At 37.1% G+C, this 15,890-nt stretch overlaps 1 protein-coding gene across 6 annotated transcripts in view; it reads left to right on the top strand.

Annotated features, from left to right (window-relative positions):
* Positions 1 to 15,890, top strand: part of CCDC91 (coiled-coil domain containing 91) — a 141,330-nt gene that overhangs the window by 28,118 nt on the left and 97,322 nt on the right. For all 6 annotated transcript variants that reach the window (XM_052690544.1, XM_052690549.1, XM_052690545.1 and 3 more), the window contains 5 exons: positions 101 to 162; positions 756 to 834; positions 4,002 to 4,171; positions 6,296 to 6,484; positions 9,022 to 9,126. In XM_052690544.1, the coding sequence (XP_052546504.1) occupies positions 133 to 162; positions 756 to 834; positions 4,002 to 4,171; positions 6,296 to 6,484; positions 9,022 to 9,126 (573 nt within the window). In that variant the 5' untranslated portion in view covers positions 101 to 132. The remainder of the gene's footprint in view (positions 1 to 100; positions 163 to 755; positions 835 to 4,001; positions 4,172 to 6,295; positions 6,485 to 9,021; positions 9,127 to 15,890) is intronic.

The following is a 15,890-nucleotide window of genomic DNA, read 5'->3' as shown; positions in this document are numbered from 1 at the left end:
TTATGAAACTGACCAATGAAGTGTATTCATTTTCCTGCAGTGTATTTCGTTGTAAACAGGATGTAAATAATTGGTGATTTTGGTTTTGTTTTTAAATCAGGATTTCTACCATACTGTAGTACTTGTTGAAAAATGGATGATGATGATTTTGGGGGATTTGAGGTATGTTGATTTAATTTTGAAACCTAATTGTTTATGTGAAAACAGTTCTGACAGTATTATTTTCAAGAAATATATTACACCTGTGCTTCTGTTAATTTTGTTAACTTCATGAAAATGTCAAATTAATAGTTACATACTTTAGTAATGCAAACTAATATTTTATTCTGGAGTTGTGCTGAAGTCAGGGATGACAAATAGATTTTATTTAACTTCCTAAGCAGTGTATTCTCAAGTGTCATCAATCTTCTTAAACTAAATTTCTGTTTGTTAAACATAGCTCATATTTGTTCAACGATAAACATGTCTCTCATACTTCTATACATACCATGTATCTGCTCTATTATACTACTACATTTATATTGCTTCATTGCTCAGACATTTTTATGTTGCTGACTGAGAGTTTTTAGTTCTCTGGTTCTAACACGCTCTCCTTGTACGTGCTCCATAGATTATTTATATTTGATTCAACTCTATAGTTTTCTGACAGTAAGATGCATGCTCAGTGCAATTAGAAAAATTACTTAGAAACTTACTTTCCTGTCTATATGTATAGCATTTTATAAAACGTGTAATTTTTATTTCTGTGTTTGTAGGCAGCAGAGAGCTATGAGTGTGGAAATGGTGACAAGCAGACTACATCTCCTGCTATTCCATGGGCAGCATTTCCTACAGGTATTGATTTTGAAAAACAATAAATAGGAAGCCCAGGGTTGAAATTGTTAATAATGTATTACTGTTCTCTGTTCATTGTAAGTGCTAGTGCATGAGTGTATATATGCAATAAAATAGAGGATGAGAGTGAAAGATTGGCGTAAGAATGTTTCTGAGTAATTATTTTCAGAAGTTGTACTTCTCAAAGTTGCACTTTATTGAGGAATACAAGTGAGAAAGATAAGTATAGTTTATCCAATTAAAATTCTGATTGGCCCTTAAGTCAATCATGGATTTAAAACAACAACAACAACAAAACAAAAAAAGGAACTGCTTTACTCAAAGAAAACTCTCAATTTTGAGTATGGAGGGTTTGTTGCAAGGGCTGAGAATGAAGGCTGATCTAAATGTAATGCCTCCCATTTTATTATATTGGCTCACAATGTCAGAGGCAGATATTGGTGGTATGGTAGTAGAGATTTAAACTTCCCACCAGTATTCCATTACATTTTTCTGCTATGCAACAGGTGACAGCAGAGGATCAGTTTGATGAAATGATGTTTGATGTGATAGTGCGTATGAAGCAAAGCTGTGTCACTGAATTCCTCCATGCAGAAAAATGGCACCCACTGGCATTCATTGATGTTTGCTGAATGTTTATGGAGGCCAAACAGAGAATGTGAGCACAGTGAGGTGATGAGTGATGGGTTTCAGAGGTGGTGCATTTCAGCTGTAATGACAGCAATGTGAAAGATAAACCACCTTCTGGACAGCCATGTAGATTTTTATAAACACAGTGTACAGACTCTTTGTACAGGCTGTTGTTCATCGTTGACAAAAACATGTATCTAATGTTGGTGAAACAGCTGAGAAACAGTTACAAAGTTTGTTAGTTCCATCAAACAGTGCTCTTTGTATCTGTTGCAATTTCCATGAACACAAATAAGGCTTATTACTCTCAGAGCAATGTATGTAGACTGTTATGAACCAATCTGTTTTCCTTTTGTAAGTCTTAATTTTGTTACTCTGAAAGAAAAACCCTGTTTGTACCTGTATGCAGGTGAATTATCAGATGATATAAGTGAAAGTTTAGTTTTAATCTGTAATGCAGGCTGTATTCTGAACCGATATGGCGTAAATTCTTTTTCATGTTTGTTAACAGTAATATGTGAAGCTGAAAAAAATAAAAGCAAAACAAGTTCATGAAATTTTAAACTAGGAGATGGGGAGGAGTGACTATGTGAGGAAATGGTGAACAGAGTGACAAGCAGAGGGTCTGAGTAGATGGAAATAGAAAAGATGTTGAACTGGGATCACCCCAGGTATGCACACATAATGCGTGTAGTTATTAGCAGAGCTCTCATTTCTCTTTTGAGAAATCAGTACTAACGGGGCCTCTCTGAAGTGTCTGCTACACTGAAACACAGTATGTGATGATCAAACTGGAGCAATTAGAAGGCTGTGCGCAGAACTATGATCTCGTTGGGATCACAGACAAAATGGAGATAGCTCGAATGACTAAAATGTTGGAATGGATGAAGAGTAGGCCCTTTAAGAATCGAAAGCTGGGGCAGGGAGTATCCTTTTCTGTAAGAGAGTAGCTGGAAGGCACAGAACTCTGTTTTGGGGTAGGCAATCAGTCATGAATTTATGAGTCTGAATTAATGGGCAGACCAACACAGCTGACATTGCTGCTTTTGCCTGCTGTAACTGAGGCCTTCTTCAGCTTACTTCACCCCTCTGAGGGATGTTAAACACTTCAGGATCTCTTGGAGAGAAAACACAGCAAGACACTCACAATCTAGGAGTACAAAACATAAGCATAATAATTTAAGAAACATAAGCATAATATTATTCAGGATTGAAGGGTGATCTTCATAAGGATGTTTTAAGCTGAACTAAAAAAAAAAAAGTGTTGAGAGCTTGAATTACAGACATAGCTAATATTAATTAGGTTTTCCTAGAATGATGAGTCCATGCTGCTGAAAGCAAAAGCTTTGTTGGGAGGGAAAAAAATAAAAAAGATACCTCAGAGGTTTTTCCTTGTCCTTTTTCCTTTATTCCTTGTCTTCTGCAAGATCACGTGGATCATGTGTTTTAGTTGAAACCATAGTGTTCAGAGTTGGTATCATTTGTTGCTCCTTGTTTTCCAGGCTTTGTTTTGACAGTTGAGGAATTGAGAATATTTTGAATTTATTTATTTATTTATTTTCTTTCTCCTCAAAATTTGAAACTTTTATTATTTAAAGTCACTGAAAGCTCAACTTGATTATAAAAGTTCCACAAAAAAACCACTGTGTGATTTGAAAAGCTGTCTTATGTGTCCCAGTCTCATGTTTTTTACTTTTGTGATAAATTATTTGTTTGAACAGTGGCTGTATTCTAGTAATCATAACCAAAGCATGGATGGTAACAACATGGGAATCAGTGTTGCACTAGGTTTTTGTGTTTGTGCTAACAGTTTTAATCACAGAAACATCGTGTATGGGCAGAATTGTGAAAATAAAAGATCATAGGATTTTGTTGTTAAATTAAGAAAGTAAACAAGGATTTCTTTTTACGTAACGTGTATCTGAATCTGTCGTAAAAGCACTCTAGTTTCTGTAGTGCAGGGTTGGTAAATATCCTCTCTTCCTTTTCTTGCAGCATAAATGGCAATTGCTACGAAAGAACTCGCACCAATATTTAATTACATTTTTGCTTTACTAGCTGTAAAATTACCAACTTGTTATCAAAAGATAACTATATTGTTATTTTTTTGATCTGTTCTAAAATGAATACTTGCTTTTATCAAGTGTCTTGGTAAAAATTTATGAAAGTTAAGAACTAGCAAATATGTTTTTACAGTTGAATTAAAGTGATTTGAGATCATGCTAAAACTAAAATGCTCTGAGAAGAGACAATAGATAAGGATGGCAGTTGCCTCCTGAAACCTCTTTGTAAATTACAAGTCTAAATTTAGTGTGACTGTATAAATTTGCATATTGTTAACATGGTAGTACTTAAAAATAAACAAACTTTGTATGGAGTTACATTTCAGCACAATTAGTTTGTGAAAGTTACATAGTCTTATTTGACTATGAATCCTTAAACTTTTTGCTATTGTGAAATTTTAGATTTCAGAAACATAATTTTTGAATGCATCTTCAAGTTGTTTGTTGTTTTTCTGTTTCTATTTCTTGCATTAGAGTTTGAAGTCCATATAGCTCAGAATGTTTCTCCTGATGTTCTTCTGGAGCACTGTGTGCCTTCATCCTTCCTGGATCCTTCTGACTCATTCACTTCATCAAGTGATAATGTGGCAACATCTATTCAAACAGCCAACAATGTGATAAACTCAGCTGTTCTTGAAGAACAGGTAAAACAGCAATCGCAATCTGTATTTCAACAGGATAACTTGATGTATTAAATATCTGAGCATTACATTTTTTTCTATACAAATTTAGTTTGTGCTTTAAGAGCAAATGCTGGCCCTTTGATTTTTGTGATTTAGATTCTCAAGTAAACTTTTGATTCCGTAGGAGTTTGGGACATAGGAGAATAGTGTGTAAGTCTTCCAATTGGGAGATTTCATACTGGTTTGGTATGGACTGCAAGATTGATAGGTATATTAAAGGCCTGTTTATAGTACTAGAAATGAAAATAGGAACTGGTTGCAAAAATTTCTGTACATATATATGTGTGTGTGCATATATATATATTACTGTTAAATCTGTAAAGATATACTTCTGTTTAATTCTTAAGTGATATTACAGTTAGAGAATTAATATTTATTTTTCCCCTTAATTAGAATGAATTTTATTTTTTTCTCTTAAATTCAGAGAATCAAAGAGTGACAGAATTATTTGGTTTGGAAGGGACCTTAAAGATCATCTAATTTCAGCCCTACCCAACCTGGGCAGGAGCACTTCCCACTGGATCAGGTTGCCCAAACCCCATACATCCCGGCCTTGAACACTTCCAAGGGGTGAGGTATATTCATAGCTTCTCTGGGCGTCATGTGCCAGTGCTCCACCACCCTCTGAGTAAATAATTCATTCTAGTTTGAAACTATTACCCCTTGTCCTATCACTACACTTCTTGTTAAGAGAGTCCCTCCCCATCTTTCCTGTAGGTCCCCATTAAATACTTCCAGGCTGTCTCATTGGATCCTTCTTTTCTCCAGCCTGCACAAGCTCAGTTCTCTCAGCCTGACTCCATTGGAGAGGTGCTCCAGCCCTTTCATCATGGTTTTGGCCTTCTCTTGACTTTGGATAACAGGTCCTTGTCCTTATTTCGGGGGTCTCAGGCCAAATCTAGATCCTCTTTGTTTCTGACAGAAAGTGAATTGAGAGAACAAACTGCAGATTTCTTTCTGCCTGTTGTATATTCTGGATTCTTACACATTCTTGTACAGTCAAGGTCTCTGCTATTTTTGCTTGTTTTTCATTGAATCTAGTAATGAAAAAGTCAGTTGATTACTTTAGTGATTGCTTTAATAAAATGTGTTAGGGGAATGGACTACATCATACCATTCAGTCCTCTCCTAAAAAACATACTGAGATGTTCCTTTGCTACCCCCCCTAAATCTCAAGTGCTGTTAGCTTTCAAAAAGTTGTTAGAAAACAAATGGTAGCTGAAGTTAATGTACTAGCTTTTTCCTTTGAAATTCCTCTGCAGCTATACAAACAAGTAAGGTGTTTGGTGTTTTTTTTTCAATCGGGAAAAAAAAATGAAGCTGTATCTTCTGTTAGTTGTACCATGAAACATTTAAAATTTTGCCTAATTTATTTTTATGCTTTGCTGAAAGTATGATATCGTTAATGTACTCTCTGTCTTATGTAGTACATTCAAGAGGCCTCTGTTTCAGTTCTTGCACTTGTGCAGTTTACAGAAATAGCATTAGCTAACTGTTGCAGACGTCTCAGTTACTCTTATTCTGTTGGTGTACTCTCAGTATTTTTATTTTGGCTAAAAAAATGTATTCTGATTTTAATTAAAACCTATTTAATCACTTCACTTTCTATGGCTACTGTTTGTATTCTTCATTGGATGAAAAACAAGGAGTGACTAATCCATGGAGAGTTCTTCTCTGCAAGCCTGATGCTTTGAGACCAATGATTTTTGTTTCACTCTTGTCCCCTTTTCACATATTTTTAGTATTTTGACCTCATTCAGAACGGAAGTATCTGATGTCAGCCTCCTTCTTAAAAGCATTCTACAAAGTATTTCTTGAAAAAGAAATGGAGATGTGAAGAACTGATCTGAATGCGTGTAGAATTTCTAGCTACTGTGCCATTGTTGGAGCTTCCTTTTTGGCTAGCACATTATTCATGCACCCTCTCATATGTATGATGTCAACAAAGTATGATTACAAATAAATAACCTCTTTGTTTACATTTATTAAGATCTGTAATTTCAATTGGAAATGAAATTTAACTTGACTGGAATATTAAATTCTCTTTGCTATCTCTTTTACCATTTTGTTTTCCTTCTAAATTAGATTCAAGTAGATATTCCAGTTGCCTCTTTGAATTTAACAGAAGATAAGTCTTTAGTCACATCATCCATTGCTACGGATGATGCTCAGACACAGAGAACAAACGAATCAAAGAGCTGCCTTCAACAAACTCTAGCAAATCTAGAAATCAATCTTTGTGCTGCTGAAGAAGAAAAATTAAAAATTAAAAAGGTATGTTTCTTTTTTTTGTAACAAACAAACAAACAAACAAACAAACAAATAAATAATCTTACATTTACAAAGCTCTCTAAGAGAAAATAACCAAACTGAGCCAGTTTTTAGAAAGACAAAATGTCACAGTGTAAAATCATATGGTACGAAGTCTTAACAATGTTGTGGGAGTGTGTGTGGTCTATGAAGTTGGAAGTGCCTTTGGCTGTCTATACAAATATAATGCTTTTTTTTTTTTTAAATTCCTCTTGGGAGATGTGGTAACTAAATTCCTGTTGCTTCCACACTGAGTGTTGTACAGTTGTTGTGTATCTGAGTAAATCAAAGGTCACGCTAGAGAGTAAGTGCCCTATACTCTTGGTGGGCTAGGGTGAGATTACCTTTTTAATTCTCTGGTAACCAGGACTAATGACTATTACTTGAGATAAATCACAAATTTACTTATGACTCAACAGAATTACAACAGTGAAAGAAAAGTGAAAAGGAGAAAAAGTGGATCCAGCTATGGTCTCCGCTGACAGTTGTGGTCATCCAGTGGTGTTTATACGTTTTATTACGTGGTTCACATATACTCAGTCTGTTGTTCTAGGATCTTCCAGGGGAGAGGCTGGGCAACACCTCAGCCTCTCACAGGTGATCCTGCAGTTGACTGCAACATCTTCTTTTCTTGCCTAGTTTTCGAGACATTAACTCAGACCAAATCTCTTACCACAAGAAAGTTAAATTTGTTGTATACTTAATACTATCCATCAATAGGAACCAAGGTGTGCTAGGGAAGAAGGGAGTGATTTGTTGGAAATAAAAATGAAGGTGGAAATGGGTAATTAAGACAGGATTGGGAAGATCTACTGTGAATTGATATTCCTGGAAGTTAAGAGCATACCAAAAGGGAAGTAAGAATAGCATGAGTACACATAAGAGAGACATACAAAGAAATAAACATTATTTGTTATATAATTTTATATATATTTATATATAATATTTATATTATATTATATTATATTAATACTTATATAATATTTATATTATATATAAATTTTTATATAATATTATTTTATATAAGGGTGTCCAACCTCTTGGCATCTCTGGGCCTCATTGAGTGATGAGGAATTATCTTGGGCCACTTTAACAACATTGTATAACTAACAAACCTTGTTCACTGGCATTGAAAGTGTTTGCACTTCTTAGTGAGCTCTCAAGGTGTTTGTTCATCAAAGAGTTTCACTCTTGTCCTTTACCCTTAAAAACAGCTGTTCATAAATACACGTACTGCCAAAAAAAAAAGTGATGGCATGAATAAGGTGTGATTGTGAAGCAAGGGATATTTTTCTCTCATCAGAAAGGTCTTATTAAAGTCTAGTAGAGAGACATTATCAGATTTTTCTTCGAGTTGAATGTCTAATTGCAACTCCATATATTCTTATATATTTGAAAACTTGCAAGTAATGCATTTATGTCAACTGAAAATGTAGTTTTAAATATATGAAAAAAGATGGTGATTTTTCTAAGCAATCTTTAAACCTTTTGACAAATTCCTTTGTCAGAATAGAAATCAAGGTTGCATATTGTTCACTGTTCAAAGGACTGCATATAGCCAATTACCAAAATGCATATAATTCTTTGCCTTAATGCTGCACTATGCACTCCACTGTCTCCCTCCACCCCACCTTGTGCTGATTTGAGCTTCAAAAGTGCCCATTGCACACTGATTGTGTGATTGTGACTGAGTGATGGGCGCACACTTGGGGCTAGGCTGGGCCACACAGTGGGGAAGAGCCACCACCATGATGGTGTCAGGGAGGAGGGAGCAGGCCACAGAACGAGTTTGGGCCAGGCTATATGTGGCCCGTGGGCTGTGGGTTGGACATGCCTGCTATACATACAGAAGTGTTGCAAAGTCTGTTTCTCTATGCTTGAAATCAGACTCTGAATCTCAGATGCTGTCCTTTTTTCATCCAGGAATGAGCTAAGCCTACCTGCTCCTTTTGTCCTCCTTTTGACTTTCTCAGTTGCACTTTTTTTTTTTAATAGCTATCCAGTGGTTTGGCTGCTCATTTGTTTCTAAATTGGCTTCTTCAGTGGTTGAGAAAATAGTTGTTCTTGAGCAACTGAAAGGTGTCCACAGCTTACTTATAGAGAAGCATATGGTAGCAGCAACAGCTACATGGAAAAAAAAAAAAAAAAGGTCTTTAGCTTTTTGTACAGCAAATAATTTTGGAAATTAGTAGTCAGTAGTGCCATTTTCCTTCCATTTATTTGGATCATGTTGGGAATTGGTTACATTAAGGTTCTAGTCATTTTGGAGATGGAGGTGCCTTTTAGTAAACCATTTTCTAAAAGTACTTAAGGTTTTCAACTGTAGAAAGACAGAAACCACTTGAAATATGGAAATGCTTGACTTTAAGTATCTTCTGATGTTATGATACAAAATGTTATTGTCTTCAGAACTGAAGCTAGTTGGAACAATGACCTAAATCTATATTTTCACAGCTCACAAACATTTTTACTGCTTTTATTATATTTTGTAATCTTTACAGGAATTAGAATATTTACTGGAAAAACATAGTGTTCAAGAAATGAATTTCTTGAAGGAGAAAAAAGAAAAAGCTATTTCACATCAAGATCATTACAAGATACTTCAGGTAATTTCATTTCATTTCTTGCAGTATGCTTGCATTTTCAAGTGTTCTGTATGAAGTGTGTTTATGTTGTACAAATCCTCTCAGTATCTACAGGCCTGCTCCAAAATTTGAAGAATTTTTAGGGTCTTCAAATCAAAACCTGATTTTTACATTAGCAGGTTTAACAGTCTGCATCATCCATTTCTCTGCTGTTTTCAAGAGCAACAGATAAAAAGTCATAACCTTTAACTTGTTAGAAAAACTCATATATTTTGTCTTCTGGATATGATCAAATCAAATTAGAGAACAAAAGTGAGTCGCGCTTCTAAAAGCTGCAAGATGAGATTAATTTCTTGAAGCTTGTACTGCTTGTAATGCCAATTGTTTCTGTCTTCTTTGTACGACACAAAGGACAATATCTGTGGCACACACTGTGCAAGTTTGTCTGATACAGAGTACAGATGTCAGTGAACATTTTTTTTTAATGGTAGAAACAGCCAGTTATTAGTTCTATTGACTTGAAAATCTGAGTGTAGTGATGATTCTGGGATAGTTTTGTGAGTTTTCAGGTTAAGACTTTTAACTGAAATTATTCTTGAGTTCTGTGCTATGAATGTGCATAAACTTGGAGACCTGGAGTATTGCATCATCCAGTTTTGGGGCCTCTAGCACAGGAAAGACATGCGGAGTTGGTCCAGAAAAGTACCACGAAGGTGGTCACAGGGCTGGAGCACCTGCCCTGCAGGGACAGACGGAGAGAGTTGGGGCTCTACAGCCTGGAGAAGGCTGTGGAGAAACCTTATAGTGACCTCCCAGTACCTGAAGAGAGCCTACAGAAAAACTGGGGAGGGACATTTTAGAAGGGCATGCATCAACAGGATGAGGGGAAGTGGTTTTAAACTCGAAGAATATAGTTTTAGACTAGATATTAGGAAGAAATTCTTTACTCTGAGGGTGGTGAGACACTAGAACAGGTTACACCGTGAGGCTGTGATACTCCCACCCTGGAGGCATTTAAGGCCAGGCTGGATGGAGCTTTGAGCAACCTGGTCTAGAGGGAGGTGTTCCTGCCTATAGCAGGGGGGTTGGAACTAGATGATCTTAAAGGTCCCTTCCAACCAAACCATTCTATGATTCTGTGACTTAATTCTTTGTATATGTTTATTCTAGCATTTGATGGTAACAATTGTTGTATATGATAGATCTAGCATGTAATACATCTGAAAGAGCATTACTTCATGCTGTTTTATACTTCCTAAATTAACTGACTGTTAATCACAGATGACAGAAGTTTCAATATATTTCGTATTTGCAAAGGCTGGTTGGGAGGTAATAGAGCCAAACAGGTGGTCAGATCTTTAAAGTAGGTAATGTTTAGATGAGACTCTATTATTATTATTGTCATTGTGAGTTTGTTTTATTTAGTTCTGAGAAGATTTCATTAGTCTGACTTTGACAACTTAGCCAGTTATTTTTCTTGTGATTTCATAGGCTTTATTGGCTTTTCAGGTCTGCATTGGAGTGATTTCATTGAACGATCACAGGAGATATTTTCCAGTATTAGTCTCAGCTTAAGTTTTCCCTACTGCCCCACTGATTGAGGTGTTGCCTTTTGTTTTAAAGACTTTCCAATCATAGACTGCTTCTATACATTGGCAGAAGTGTGGGGGTAGGACTTAAAGGTAAGCTTTAATGTTGTTAGAAAGGGTCTTAACTTAGACATATATTTTTGCCTTCTCTCTTGCAAATAAATATAAAATACTAGGTTTTTGTGAGAAGCTTTGTCAGTCATCTTGTCATTTCATGTTCTATGAAAATACGGGAAGCTCCCATGACTTTTTTTTTTAAATGCATCTGTGTTTCTCAGAGAACACAAAATACCAAGATGTAAATACGGAGTTTTACAGTTTTAAGATAAGTAGCAGAACCGGAATACAGACTTTGTTGTTCAATAAGTTTTTCCACTTCATTCTCTGAACTCTTTTTAGTTCTATAGATAATGGATGTTTGAAGCTCTGAAGTTCATTAGTCACTTGATCATGTTTTTCTTCAATTGCAGATATTCATTAAAGAAAAACTAGTAATTGTAGTCATAGTTTAGAACTATCTTGCAGCTATCTGTACCATATGAAAGCAATTGAATAGGAAGATAGAATCATCAAATCCTTAGAGTTCGAGGGGACCTTTAAATGCCATCTAGTCTAACTCTGCAGAGAACAGGGACATCACAGCTAGATCAGTTTGCCCAGGGCCTTATCCAGCCTTACCTTGAAAGTGCCCAGGGATGGGGCATCAACCACAACACTAGGTAACTTGTTCCAGTGCTTCACCACTCTCACTGTAAAAGACTTTTTCCTTATATCTAACTTAAATCTACCTTCTTTGAGCTTGAAGCCAGTTCCCCCTGTTCTATTGCCACAGACCCTGCCAAGGAGTCTGTTCCTTCTTTCCTGTATTTTTCCCTTTAGATACTGAAAGGCTGCTATCAGGTCTTCTTTCAGATTTCTCTTCTCCAGGCTGTACAGCCACAGCTCGCTCAGCTTGTCCTCATAGGAGAGCTGTTCCATTCTACGCATCATTTTAATGTGCTCCAATAGGTCCATGTCTCTCCTGTACTGAGGACTCCACATCTGGATGCAGTACTCCTGGTGGGGCCTGACCACTGAATAGTAGAGCGGCTGGAACACCTCCCTTGCCTTACTGGCCTATCTTTTTCGGATGCAGTCCAGGATGCAAGGGCACATTGCTGGCTCATGTCTGGCTTCCCATTCACCAGTATCCCCAAGTTTTTTTTCGGCAGGGCTGAGCTCAGTCTTTATATCCCCCCAGTTTGTGTTGGTAGTGAGGGTTGCATTGACTCAGGTGCAAGACCTTGCACTTAGATTTGTTGAACTTCATGAGGTTCACCTGGGCCCACTGCTCAAGCCTTCTAGGTCCCTCTGAATGGCATCCCATCCCTCTGGTGTGTCAACTGCACTCCACAGCTTGGTGTGTTATCAGAAAACTTGCAGTCAATGTCATTGATGATTATAAGAATTTCGGCTCCAGCACTGATCCATAGAGGACACCGCTCATCACTGTTCTCCATCCAGACATTAAGCCATTGACCACCACTCTCTGGACTCGATCCTGCAGCCAGCTCTTTGTCTACTGAACAGTCTGCTTATCAAATCCATTTCTTTCCAGTTTGGAGAGAAGGATACTGTGTCAAAAGCCTTATTGAAGTCCAGATAGATGATATCAGTAGCTCTTCCCTTGTCCATTGATTGAGTGACACCATCATAGAAGGTGACTAGATTGGTTGAGAGGGATTTGCCCTTGGTGAAGACATACTAGTTCTTCTGTATCATGTCTCTGCCTTCCATGTGCCTTAGCATAGCTTCCAGAAGGATCTGCTCCGTTATCATCCCTGGCACAGAGATGAGACTGATAGGTTGGCAGTTCTTAGGGGGGTCATCTTTTTTACTCTTTTTAAAAATGGGTATGGTGTTACCTTTTTTCCAGTCACCAGGGGATTCACCTGATTGCTACAGCTTTTCAGATGTCATAGGGAGCGACAAGGATATAAGCAGGTTTTTGGGAGATGAGTTTTTATTATTGCAGGTTTCTTTATAAATACCTGGAAAATGTGTATGCAAACATAAAAGTAATTCTGGTAGATTCACAATGTATACTGAAAGTCTTTATAATACATTTCAAATCTGTCATGTGAACAGGAAAATCAGAAAGGTGTTAATAAGATTAATGTAGTACGTAGTGGTTCACTTGAGCTTTAATATGATACTTTAGATTAAAAGAATCTCTCAGTTTTTATTATCCATATTCTGTTTTTCGATGCAGATTATCTGTTTTGTCTTAATAATTCTGTTAGTAAGTGGCATTCTCTAACTTACAAATCATAAAAGGAACACTTGGTTCTAGAAGAGAAAATAGTGCTTGAGTTCTAGCCTTCTAAGTGGGAACTTAATTATTTGGATAGATTGTTTAGCTGATAAGACTTACGATCTTTGGTCTAGTGGCAGACAGCAGTTTTTGATGATTCACTAAGAACTGGATCATATTTTTCCTCTGCTATTTCTTTAATTTACCACACAGTTTTGAGTACAGCATTGTAGTTGGAAAACTCCAGTTGTGGTTATGCACATTTTTTCCCATCGTCAACAGTTTCTGGAAATTAAGCAGGCTCTTTTTTTTTTTTTTCACAGCACAATGTACTTGATATAGTGTGATCTTTCTTTTTGAAATAGACTTGCTTTTGGCAACTAACTTCTATTCTTCTAACTTAATAAATCCATAGTTTTTTTTTGAACGGACTGAAAATGTTTTTGTTTGAAATCTTTTGTTTCTGTTCCCCATTTTTGTTTAGGGAACATCTCTGCAATTTTTATTGTGACAGTGACTTCAGTTTAATAATATTTCTGCTGCTGCAAAAAATCATGATTAAAAAATTAACTAGTTCAATACTACTATTTCATTTTGAGTATTGGTCTTGTGTGTAAAGAAGCAGATCAGGTAGAAAGCTTATTTAAGTAACGTTTTAGAAAGGTAAGAAAGCTTATGCTGAAGAAAATGTTGACAAATTAGTACATAATTAGGCAAAGATTGTGCATTAATTCTTAGCTGGAATTAAACTGCATGGTAATATAAGTACAGTCGTTTTTGTTAGATGATGTTTCATCTGCTTATTTCTGAAGCTGTTGATTTTTGGGATTCTTTTCATTGAGTTTCCATTATAGCTGTCATTTAAATTATAAAGCCTAATATTATGAGGGAAAAAATAGTACAGACTTAGAATGACTTAGATTGGAAGGTACCTTAAACACCATTTAGTGAAAGACCGATTGGTGGCCATCTTGGCCATAGTGGCCATGAAGTGGTTGTATTTAAAGTAAGTGATAGGAGGAAAACTGCCACCAAAACCTCAATGCTGGATATAGGGAGAGTAGATTTCAGGCTATTCAGGGAAGTTGTTAATAAGATCCCCTGGGAAACTAATTTTGGAAGCATTGGGCTCCATCAGTGCTGGTCACTTTTTAAATTCCACTTTCTGCTCTTGAGAGGACAGACACAGGCAATTCCAAAATGCTGGAAGTCAAACAGGGAGGGCAGAAGGACAGTTTGGCTAAACAGGTATCTTCTTTCAGAGCTTAGGTGGAGGGGAAAAAAGCTGGAAGCAAGGTCAGGCAAAATGGGGAAGGCTGCAGGAATTCTCTTCACAGTTATAAGGAGAAAATAAGTGCGAAGGAGAAAATAAGCTATCCAGTACTGTGGGGAACAGTAATAAGGTTTTATTTTTGAATTTGTTAACAACAAAATGAGGACCAAAGAGAGCATGGCTTCTTTACTTGATGAAAACAGTAATCTTACAAATAGAGACATAGACGAAGTAGAGATGTTTAATGACTTCTTCACCTTTGTCTTCAACACTGATGATGGGCTCTGGCACTCCAGATGGCCTGAGTTAGACTGTGACTGAGGTAACAAACAATTCCCAGACAACACTGAACTTGTGTGGGATTTGCTGCTCCATGTGCGTGTGTATAAATCTATGGGATTCACCCAAAGGGATTCATCCCAGGGTAATCGGAGGGCTGGCCAGTGTCAGCGTGAGACCTCTCTCAATTATTTTTCAACAGTCTTGGGAATGTGGATAGGTCCCATTTGACTGGAAGCTGGCAAACATTGTTCCAGTTATCAAGTTATCCAGGTATCATGGGTTCATGAGGGGAAGGTCCTGTTCAATTAAGTTAATTTTGTATTATGGCAAGGTCACCCATCTATTTAACCAAAGGAAGCCAGTTGATGTTATCCCCTTGGATTTCAGTAAAACTTTCATTACTGTTTCTCACAGTATCCTTCTGGACAAAAGGCATACGGCTAGACAAAAATCTAATGTGCTGGGTGAGCAATTGGTTGATGGTTTAGACCCAAAGATGCATAGTAAATGGTTGGCAGCTGGTCACTAGTGGGGTTCCCCACGACTCCATTTGAGGGCTAGTTCTAAATAATCTTTTAGTAAATGACTTGGATATAGAACTGGAAGTTATTTTAAATGAAGTCTGCTGACAGTACTAAATTGGGAGGAGCAGTTGACTCTATCAAGAATGGAGAGGCCTTGCAGAGAGATTTAGACAAATTAGAGAACTGGCCAATCACCAACTGCATGAAATTTAACAACTTTCTTCCCCTCTGAAAGAGGTTTGGGGATCTTGAGTGACAATAAGTTCAACATGAGTAGACAGTATGCCCAGGCATACAGGAAGACCAATTGTATCCTGAGGTGCATCAAGTATAGCATTGCTAGCCAGTCAAGGGAAGTAATTGTCCTATTTTATGCTGTACTGGTATGGCCTCACCTTGAGTACTGTGTGCAGTTTTGTACACCACAGTACAAAAAGGATATAAAACTATTGGAGAGTATCCAAAGGAGGCCTGCAAAGATGTGAAGATCTATCAAAAGCCTTGCTTTGGTTGGTGAAGGGTCTAGAGGGGAAGATGTGTGAGGAGCAGATAAAGTCTCTTGGTTTGTACAGCCTAGAGAATAAGAGACTGATGGGAGACCCCACTGTGGCTATGGCTTCTTCATGAGGATGAACAGAGGGGCAGGTGCTGATCCTCTGGTGACCCAGCAATAGCACCTGAGGGAATGGCATGAAGCTGCAACAACGAAGGTTCAAGTTGGATATCAGGAAAAGGTTCTTTACTGAGAGGGTTGTCAGACACTGTAACAAGCTCCCGAGGGAAATGATAATTGCACGGAGTTTGCCAGAGTTAAACAAGCATCT

Source organism: Tympanuchus pallidicinctus, unplaced genomic scaffold (genome assembly GCF_026119805.1).
Source record: "Tympanuchus pallidicinctus isolate F22 unplaced genomic scaffold, pur_lepc_1.0 scaffold27, whole genome shotgun sequence".
Taxonomy (NCBI): domain Eukaryota; kingdom Metazoa; phylum Chordata; class Aves; order Galliformes; family Phasianidae; genus Tympanuchus; species Tympanuchus pallidicinctus.
The sequence above is the reverse complement of the archived record's forward strand: the minus strand, read 5'-3'. Positions and strand labels throughout refer to the sequence as shown.